The 10,717-nt window shown below is 34.7% G+C and overlaps 1 protein-coding gene across 4 annotated transcripts; it reads left to right on the top strand.

Moving 5' to 3' along the window:
- The first annotated feature begins 1,476 nt into the window (after nucleotides 1-1,476).
- LOC137720672 (protein CHROMATIN REMODELING 24) lies at nucleotides 1,477-9,836 on the top strand. 4 transcript variants are annotated; one of them, XM_068459764.2, is made up of 22 exons: nucleotides 1,477-1,712; nucleotides 1,813-1,917; nucleotides 2,036-2,826; nucleotides 2,971-3,101; nucleotides 3,193-3,247; nucleotides 3,648-3,773; nucleotides 4,427-4,534; nucleotides 4,657-4,712; nucleotides 4,791-4,881; nucleotides 5,189-5,326; nucleotides 5,424-5,501; nucleotides 6,302-6,511; nucleotides 6,616-6,687; nucleotides 7,191-7,271; nucleotides 7,357-7,475; nucleotides 7,688-7,799; nucleotides 8,112-8,180; nucleotides 8,281-8,375; nucleotides 8,686-8,817; nucleotides 8,943-9,008; nucleotides 9,103-9,235; nucleotides 9,408-9,836. In XM_068459764.2, the coding sequence occupies exons 1-22, from the start codon at nucleotides 1,595-1,597 to the stop codon at nucleotides 9,570-9,572; spliced, it is 3,051 nt and encodes a 1,016-aa protein (XP_068315865.2). In that variant the 5' UTR covers nucleotides 1,477-1,594; the 3' UTR covers nucleotides 9,573-9,836. The 4 variants fall into 4 exon arrangements, with proteins under 4 accessions (XP_068315865.2, XP_088555873.1, XP_088555872.1 ...); XM_088699747.1 differs by having other exon boundaries at nucleotides 1,512-1,712; nucleotides 1,816-1,917; nucleotides 2,039-2,826; XM_088699746.1 differs by having other exon boundaries at nucleotides 1,512-1,712; nucleotides 2,039-2,826.
- Nucleotides 9,837-10,717: the final 881 nt, after the last annotated feature.

Below are 10,717 nucleotides of genomic sequence, written 5' to 3'. Positions count from 1 at the left end.
AATTATGATGGTTCCTAATAGGTAACAACTTTATTAACAATAACCTTTCAGTATATTTTTGTTCACCAATCAATTAACTATTTTTATTTGATTTTTAATTTTCTCACTATCGTTTGTAGATTGGCAATGAAAATTTGAAGCATCAATCATGAACAAATGGGTGAAAATTGCAACGTTGATGTCAAAAGAAACAATGACATATAGACTTTGTGGGTATTGTGAATAATGTAAATCTTTGTTATGTAGCCTTTATATTATTTTGGTACCAGTACTTAATGTTTTCATCTACTCTTTTTCTATTTACATCTACTTGCTATTGTTCATGGACTTTAGGTAGGAATTTGCATCCAAAATCCCATGTTGTTTGACAATTGCATCAAGAACATATAAATCATTACTGTATGCAAACTAAAAACTAAAAACATGACAACTTGGGTGTGCATAATAAAGAAAAAGTCTCTCTTTTGCACAGTACATTAAAAATATATCTTGACAATTAGAGTGAAAAAAAAAAACTAACGCAAGACATCTTTAGGGGCACGTGGTTCCCCTAATTAAAAAGATGCCTCTTCCACACACGCGAGTGCGTGTGGAGAGACTAGTTTTAAAATAGGGTGAAGTGTTGATTTAATCCTTGAACAATCACCTCAATGAAAATTAGGTCCCTAAATTATTTTTTGGGTAAAATAAGTCCCTAAAATCATTAAAAATTGTTTATTTCATCCATACTATTATATTCAAAGTTATTTTATTCAAATTTTCATCAATTTAAGTCACTTGACACACTTTAGAATGTAATACAATACTTTTCTCCCGCATAAGCCTTTAACATTTCATATAGGTTGCGAATCTAACATCTAATTTACCCTCTAAAGTTAACTCCATACACTATTTTTTTATGGAAAATTACTAATCTACTCTCAAATGTGTATCATGACACACCCCGACTGTAATCAAGGTATGCTGGCCGTCACGTCCAACCAAAGGTATCAATGGGTTCCTGAGCTTGCAAGGAACTCAAAAACACCAATAATGATCTCGATCCGTGCCTGAAATAGTTGACTTAGGTGATGTCTGTACGACTTGTACGGAAATGCAGAAAATCTGAGAGGGAGGAGAGAGATAAGGGTCAACGGGATTGTTTGGGTGTGTGTGTGTGTCCAGATGGCAGCCACCAACCAAAAACAAATCACCCATGACACCAACTAATGTCCAAGGGAAAAATCGTCATTTCATGTCATTGATAAAATAATTCGGGACGGGTTGTCACATATCACATGCAAGTAACATGATTTAAAGTGACGGAAAATTCAATATAAAAGCTTCGAATCTAAAATTAGGGATGCAATTTTTATAATTCAAGGACTAATTTTTCTGAAAAAAATAATTTAAGGATTTAATTTCACTTAGATGATAATTCAAGAACTAAATTGATAACTCACCCTTTAAAAATAAACCCAAACCAGCCCAAAATTTGAACTTTGAAATTTGAAAGTTGCACGCAAAGCGGGAATGAAAAGCTCCTGGCATGGAAAGGCCGCAAACATGAAAAACAAAAAGTAAAATTTAAAAAGCAGTCATATTTACTTGGGAAATGGCGGAGAGGAAAAGCAGCAAAAAACCAGAGAGTCTAAACGACAGCCACTATCGCCTCCTTCAAGACCTCCTCTCTCCTCCTCCTCCTGCTGCTAATCCTTCTGCGACCCCCGCCGGTATTATTAACCCTAATAAACACTTGACTTTCTGCCCTCCTTAATTACTGTATTTATTTTCGTTAATTTTATTTTGAAATTTTTTTGTTGGGTAATTCAGCAGAGGACGATAAAGTGGAAATGCAGGACCTGAAGCCACCGATCGAAGGCCAACGTGTTCGCAACCTTCCTCATTTCTCACTCACAGATTTTGAATCTTCTCCTGGTAATCGCTCTTCGCTTGCCCACTATCAGTTTGATTAAATGCTCGAGTGACTGCAAAACCCCAAATTACTTTTGTTCTTACATTTTGTTTTTGTTTTCGTTTCTGGAATCAATTTTAGAAGAAGAAAAAACTACAAAGATTAAGATTGAAGGTAGACGCCGTCTTTGTAAAGTTTCTTATCGTGCTGACAGTGATCTTGCTGACAAACAACCGGTTCTTGATAAGCCCAACATTTCTGGCATTGCTGAGTATGAATCACTGGCAGTCCCGAAAAGGAATCCAAGTACGACTAGTGCCAATGCTGGTGGGAATGAGATTAGGGATATTCTTGATGACTTGAGCTCGAGGCTTGAGTTTCTGTCAATTGAGAGGAGGGTTGCCAGAAAAGCAGACATTGTTGAAGGTTCTAATGTGTCTGAAACCAAGGGCGAGGAGGCAGATGCTTATTTGCCGAGTGAACAACTTGGTGATAGTTATGTGAACAGGCTGCCTACAAAACATGATGGTCAAAAGAAAATAAAGACTTTATGGGTGGATGAGAAACCAAAAGCCGTGGCACATCCCATTGTTCCTAAAGTTGGAAAAAGAGAGGTTGATGATGAGGATGACTGTGTATTTCTGAGCGGCAATAAGATAGTTAAAATATCAGGGAGTCAGAGTGGTAAGGTTCAAGAGCGCTATGAATCTGATGAGCTTATTGTAATCAATGATTCTACTGATGATTGTGTTCTGGAGACTGATAGTTCTATTACTTTGAGCGGTCTCACATCTACTTACAAGTTGCCAGGGAAGATTGCGATGATGTTGTTTCCGCATCAACGTGATGGCCTAAAGTGGCTATGGTCTCTGCATTGTCAGGGAAAGGGTGGAATCTTAGGTGATGACATGGGCTTGGGCAAAACAATGCAGGTAAAGAAAGAGGATACTTTAACAGATACATTACTTTGGTGACTTTTTCTTCTTTTATATTATTTATAGAACACAGATACGTTACTTTGGTGCCCTTTTTCTTCTTTTGTATAATTTATAGGTACTAGTTTTATCTTATTGCAGATTTGTAGCTTCTTAGCAGGATTATTTCATTCACAGTTGATTAAAAGAGTTATGGTTGTGGCCCCTAAAACACTGCTTTCCCATTGGATTAAAGAATTATCATCTGTGGGTCTCGTTGATAAGATAAGAGAGTGAGGCTGCTTGGTCTTGTTTCTCATGTGATTAAGTTATCATGTCTGTAAGAAAGCCAAATAGTAATCACTTGCTTGTGCTTCTATGTAGGTATTATGGGACTTGTGCCAAGGCTCGAAAATATGAGCTTCAGTATGTACTTCAGGTAATTCCTCTATAATATAAATACATCAAGTGATTGATGTGTCCTTTTGTCCAATCAAAATCATAGTCAACATTTTTGTTTCTTTTTTCATAAAGATCGGTTGTCTTAAGAGTAGAGGAAAACAACAAGGAGGTTGGTTAAGGAGACAAACCCGAAACCCAAAAAAACTCTGAAACCATAAACAATTTCCAAGCATTTAATCTAAAGATGCAATATATTTATGGAAATGATAAACACACCCTTTTTAGCCTCTTACACACCCTTGTCTAATCCTAGCTGTTGATTCTATTTGCGTACACTTGTAGTATGACTTTGGCTGCACTTTTTTTTTTCTTTTGTAATAAGAATGTGCTTAAATTCCATATGATTTTTTCCTCACTTTTCATTGCTTTTCTCGTAGGACAAAGGCATTCTTCTCACAACTTATGATATTGTGCGGGTTAACTCAAAATCTTTAAGAGTGGGTGAATATGCTCATGATGATGGAAGTGAAGATATCATATGGGATTATATGATACTTGATGAGGTGAGAATGCATATGCTACTTTCTTTGAGTAATTGACTGTTATTATTTTCTCTAAGGGAAAATTATAGCTTATATTAAGTATCATCATGCAAAAGAAAGCTTATCAGTCATCTCAATTACCTGGCCTCTCACATACCATAGTGCAGGGTCCCGTCTGAGAGGGAGCCTTGTTTCCTTGTATATGTCATGTATTGATCAGGGATATACTATGATAAAACATACATGTTTAATTAGTGAATTACTGCTTGTTTAGTATTTCCTAAATTTTATTTTGAAAGTGGCATCTTTACAAGAAATTTTATTGGTTTTACGGATACTTTCAAGCAATTGTTCTTTCAGATATATAGATGTCTTTGAAATTATTAACAAAATGACCTTGCGTTACTTAGTTTGTATGTTTGAAAATTTTCACACCCTGGTGTTTCATCCAATCAATTTCCTTGCTTGTCTCAATTGAATGTTCACACTCCTGTACTCACATGCATTGAAAACACCAAATTATACTTCTAAAGTTCTTAGTTGCCTGTTTTAAGTAAGGGAAACTAGATTTCTTTATATGAAAAGTGCATGAAACAACGTAATCTATTTGGGTAAGAACTTTCTTTTCTTGCATATATATAACTTTTAGTTTGATGGACCTATTTATATCTCAGGGACATCTCATAAAGAACCCTAGTACACAAAGAGCCAAAAGTTTGCTTGAGATACCTTGTGCCCATCGCATTATTGTAAGTGGCACACCATTGCAAAACAATCTGAAGGTCAGCTTCATATTTTCCATTAATATTCCATTTTTTTATTTTTTTATTTTATTTTTTTTATGTTTTAAACAAAAACCAACACATAATTTGTATATTTTTTGTACTTTTAACTGTCAAAATAGGAGTTGTGGGCCTTGTTCAACTTCTGTTGCCCTGAGCTACTGGGTGATAAGAAATGGTAGTAATTTCCTCCATGCTGTGGTTGCCTTGAGTTATTTTTCTGTTTCTGTATGAAACTCTCAACTTTTTTTTTCAGTTTTAAGGAACAGTATGAGTCTCTCATTCTTCGTGGAAACGAGAAAAATGCTTTGGATAGGGAAAAGTGTATTGGTTCGACGGTTGCAAAGGTAATGATACCATAAATGTTTTGATATGCTTTGTGTGACTTGTTATCTTGTAATTTTATTTTGGTTTCTATCTTACAAGGTTATGGACCAAATTGTTTCAGCTGTTTGTTTATGTTGTATCTCCTATCTAGTTAGTGAATGTGGCTGTAGTGACATACTGAGAGTTGTACCCATGATTGTTTATTTATTCTAAGTTCTTGACTATTTCAGTTGTCTGATAATATTACTTGTTATATATTTGCTGCAAACTATGTTCCTACTATGTCTGATAATATTAATGAGAAAAATTTGTTACATTTTATTACAGGAACTAAGAGAACGTATTAAACCTTTTTTTCTGCGTCGCTTAAAGAATGAGGTATTTAATGAAGATAATGACCAAACAAGTGCCAAACTTTCTAAAAAGAACGAGATCATTGTTTGGTTAAGATTGACTGGCTGTCAGGTTTGATGTGCTATGCTTCATGATATTCTTTTAATCCTTCAAAGTAGTTTCAGGTATTATTTGTATGTTTCTCAAGTTGATCATATATGTGGTATAGCGGAAACTATATGAAGCTTTTCTAAAGAGTGAGCTGGTTCTTTCTGCTTTTGATGGCTCCCCGTTGGCTGCACTTACGGTACATTTATAGTTCTTAGTTCGTTTTACTGCTTATTTCTAAAGCAACTAGTTCTGAGGAAAGTCAAAACCAGTTAAATGACAGAAATTTATTTTATGAGTTTCTTCTGTATAGTTGAAACTGAATGAATGGTACCTTGCTTTTAAACGATTCTCCATTGCTTTTCTTATAGTTAATGAAAATAGGAGAATCGGTCTGTCTTATTGGTCCTTTTCCATTTATTAATTGATTCTTTGAATTATTTTGAGAGAATACAAAAAATTAATAATGGTTGATTGAATTATCTTCATTTTTGGAGCTTGATTTTGTCTATCTGAAGTTAGAGTACTCTATCACGCTAAGTAATTTGATGGTGTGCTGCAAAGGAATTGTGCATGAACTTGTTTTCAATATTTTTAACAGTGTCAAAATTTTCCTTTTATTTCATATACTGTGCTTGGGGTAGCTGGATATGTTGGAATGAAAATAGATTGTGGTTTTTGTACAATAAAATATATACTTATATGAATAAATTTTTGTGAAGGTATGATGTAAATGTTAAAGTAAACTATGATTAACTATTGAAAAAATTAATTATCTCTTACTTATGTATAAGAAATTCAAATTTCGCTTCCCGTTAGTTTTCTTTTTTTTTTTTTTTTTTTTTTTTTTGGGTTGAACCTGTTTGTCCTTGGATGATTTTGGATCAGAAGTCCAGGACAAATATGGTTGTTGCTCTCCATGTTTTAGAAGATAATACTTTAGGTTGTCAGTTCTCTTTTCATGATACTAATTGTCAAGGACTGTTTGATATGAACTAGATCCTGAAGAAAATATGTGATCATCCACTTTTATTGACAAAGCGAGCTGCTGAAGATGTACTAGAAGAGATGGATTCAATGTTGAAGCCAGATGAAACTTGCATGGCAGAAAAATTAGCAATGTACATAGCAGATGTCGCTGACAGAGAGGACTTTGATGAAAAGCATGCCAACCTGTCATGCAAAATATCTTTTATATTGTCTTTACTGGTAAGAGTGTAATGTCTTTATAGATTTGATGCTTTTAATGTTTTTATGTGTTGGTTGACATAATTTTAAATGGAATGGATGGTGTTCAATGACCTTTTATACAGGAAGACTTAATTCCTCAGGGGCATAATGTTCTTATTTTCTCACAAACTCGAAAGATGCTTAATCTTATTCAGGTTAGCCATTTAAAAAAATGTTACTAGTAAACTAATGATATGAATTCTTTCGGTACTTAAATACATGGTCATTTCATGCGATAATTCAATGTTTTCGTTACTGAGGAAGATTAATTTCTTGGAATTTGTGCAATTCTGGATGACTTGTTGCATGCCAACTAGGTGCTCACCAAATTTAATAGTTTATGCCAACTAGGTGCCAACTAGGCATATAAATGTTCGAGGATTGTCAAATATTCAACCTGTCTTTACTTGGATAAGATAATTTCAGTTCAAGCTTCTCATGGAGACTTCCATGCCTGCGATTTTGATTTGAGGACATCTTTTCCAAGTAAAGAAGTTTGATGCAGGAGCAATATGAAATTGAGGGCACACTTTCCTGAATTGAAAAGCTTTTCAATTGATGAATAGTCAAGTTGGATTATTTAAATATATCTGAGAGTATATTCTTTGAGACTTCAAATTTGTCAAGTTAATTATTCATGGATAACGTTTATTTACAGGAATCACTAGTATCCAATGGTTACAAGTTCGTACGCATTGATGGAACCACAAAAGCTATTGACAGAATGAGGGTTGTTAATGTAAGTGTTCTAAATCATCTAAATCAGCAAAAGTGTAACAATAATGGTAAAAATGTTCCTGAAATCATGTTGATTTTATGAGTAGGATTTCCAAGAAGGTAATGGAGCTCCCATATTTCTCCTGACATCTCAAGTAGGTGGTTTGGGCCTTACACTTACAAGAGCAGATCGTGTGATAGTGGTTGATCCTGCTTGGAACCCGAGGTGTTCTCTTATACTTTTTTTTTTTTTCTTTTTTTTTTCCTGGTTTTCTACAAATGTGCAGTTCTGCTCTAATTTTAGATTCATGTGTGAGCAATATGTCCTTTGCATTTATTTGCACTCTTTTAGTTGTATCTTTTTTTAACTTAACAAGGATATAAATTGCATAAGTTGTGGTTCCTAATTTGTTGTTGTTATGGTTCTTATATTTGCAGTACGGATAATCAAAGTGTGGATCGTGCATATCGAATCGGGCAAAATAAGGATGTCATTGTGTACAGATTAATGACTTGTGGGACTGTTGAAGAAAAGATATACAGAAAACAGGTAAGAGATTGCTTTCCAAGCTATTTATATTCAATGGTATGAATGCAGGATTTAGCAATGCTTAGATAAGTGTTACTGGGCCCTGTATTAGGGCTTCTGTAGATTTTGCAGGAAATTGAGCATAGATGTTTAAATGATTATAGTACCTATGTGTTTGACACAACAATGCCGTTGGACCTCATTTGCCATGGTGTGACAGCCTGCCTGTTATCTCCCTGTTTGGATACTTTTATTGCACGTGGTTCACTCCTTCATTATTTGATTAATTTTGTATAACAACCTCATATTAATTCTTCAAAACATTTTGTGTAGATATACAAGGGGGGATTGTTTAAAACTGCAACTGAGCATAAAGAACAGATTCGGTACTTTAGTCAGCAGGTGAATTCTAAAGTTGTAATTGTTGCTATAGTGAGAAATTTAAGATTCTTAACCTTAGTAAAATGCGACTTTGTATACTGAACTTCTTTTACTGTTTTAGGATCTCTGTGAACTTTTCAGTCTTCCAAAAGAGGGTTTTGATGTATCCCCTACTCAGCAGCAGCTATATGAGGAGCACGATCGCCAGCACACAATGTATGGAATATTACTTGTATGCCGTAGTGTTTGAGTACTAACTGTTGTAATAGCCTTTCTGTGACTTGATGCAGTAGTGTTAGTAACTTAGTATAACTAAATTAAAGAGTAAGCAGTTACTAGCAAGGATGTTTGTGATACTTATAGTATTTGAATAAAGAATATTACTTGTATGCGTTAGAATTTTTGCTGCAAAGAAGTTTTTTTTATTTGTATCTCAAATGTGTTCAAAAGCATTTCCTTTTTGAACGCGACTTTGAAAGTAGAAACTCCATTCATTATTTACTTGTCATTCTACTATTTACTGTAGGGACAAGTACTTCAAGTCCCATATCGAGTTCTTGGAAACTCAAGGTATAGCAGGAGTCAGTCATCACAGTTTACTCTTCTCCAAGACAGCACCTCTACCTGTTGCCAAAGGAGTAGAAGACGAAGTTGAAAGGTGAAACCCATTTATTTCATTATCTTTCTATTAAGGTTCTATGCTTCATGGATTGTAACAACAGATTGTTTTTTTCTGTCTTTCTTTGAAATCTTATCTGGTTTACTTTGCCATTGTGGGCACAGAATCAGAGGAGCTTCAAATGCAGGAAGTTCATTTTCAAGTTCTTTACAAGAACGCAATGTGAATGGGTAGAGCTCTACGAAACATGGCTCTTATATCATTTGAGGACAGAAAAATAAAGTTATTTCATGTGACGAAATTTCTGGTTTGCATTGTTGACAGGGCTGAATATGCTTTCAAACCAAAGGATTTAATCTTAAACAAGAAGCCTTCTTCACCAATTGATGCGGGTAAATTGACAGAATCAGAGATTAAACAAAGAATCAACAGGCTGTCACAAACTCTTGCAAATAAGGTATTCTTACACATCATCTTCTTTGGTTAGCAATTTAGGCCTGGGTGAAGATGTTCAGAATCTATTCAGTTTAGTCTAGATAATCAGATAGAAAGGGATGTAAAAATCAGTTGCATATGGTTGTCGCAATTCTTATTAATTGATTTGGCGTTGTGATTAACAATGTCTGCAGGCATTGGTTTCAAGATTACCAGATAAGGGGGAGAAAATACAAAAGCAAATTGGTGAACTAAATGCTGAGCTTTATAGACTTGGTACAGGGGAAGTGGAGGGAAATGAGAGAAATGTTATCGATTTAGATGATATAACTGGGGAGTTCCAAAGGGTGGTGATATAAGACAAGATGTCGTTCCAGTTTTATCAGATGTCCCCAAGGGGATGCTGATGTAAGACAATGTGACTGATCTGAGCACTGTAACGTGGAAACAGAAAACGTTGTCATTGTAATAACATGCTGTTATTATGTTTCGGATAATACTTAGGTACCGACTGATCTTTGGTTTAAGACAGTCGGCTGAATATACAAATTGTCAAATACTACTGGCTTTTGAATGACTCTAGTTCTATCCCTGTCGATTATGAAATCGTTTGTCGTGATAAATTTATTCTTAATTTATTTATTGGATTGCAACAAGTCTCATATGGAAGTCTCCAAGTCATTTGTGTCTAGGGGCTATGCTTATTATGGATAGGTGATTGATCCCATTTTTGTTCACAACTTTCATACCTCTCCAATCTAGGAATGTATATTTGGATATTTAAACTTCTTTTGCTTCTGTTTTACATATTTATTGACATAAATTAAAGGGCCAACTATATTTTACACCCTTCATGTTTTATGTGATTTTCAAAATGAGTTATGAGGTTTTAATTTTTTGGCATTGCACTCTTGGATTTTAAAATTGTATCAATATATACATTTCATTCATTAGAATGTTTAAAATTTCGTTTGACAACTCGAACTGTATTAGTTATCTAAGTCAAATATGATAATTTGTTCATTTGATTAAATTAGTTGGGCATTTTAAAAAAATTGTTAATAAAATGAAAAAAAGAAAGGAAAAAATTGATAAAATAATCGACGAAGGGGCACTGCCCTTTCTTTGTAGTTGTTTTGCAAACAATCCGTTGTTAATCTTCTGCACACAACCCAGAAAAATTATGGGTGTGGATTCATGGCAAATCGAGGCACCATGAAGGTGCGAAATCAAGCGTAGCCAATGGTGAGATCCCGCTCTAGATTCCGGCGAGAGGGTGACTTACAGGTCGTTGGGTTTCAGATCCTGTCAAGGAAATTGATTAATTGGATTTACATCGTGGTGGGTTGTCGCAACCGCGTAAATTGAGCCAAGATACTTCATCTCCTACCCTAATTAATTTCATAGAGCTGGGTAGAAATTTTGGGGTTCAGAACCTTAATTTGAAAGGAACCGTAACTTCACCAATAATTTAGAGCCGAACGAAAAGAAGAAGAAAGTGTGG

The sequence above is a fragment of the Pyrus communis genome, chromosome 1, assembly GCF_041283825.1.
Source record: "Pyrus communis isolate YQ-2024b chromosome 1, ASM4128382v1, whole genome shotgun sequence".
Taxonomy (NCBI): domain Eukaryota; kingdom Viridiplantae; phylum Streptophyta; class Magnoliopsida; order Rosales; family Rosaceae; genus Pyrus; species Pyrus communis.
Note: the sequence above shows the minus strand (reverse complement) of the source record. Positions and strands in the feature narration are given on the sequence as shown.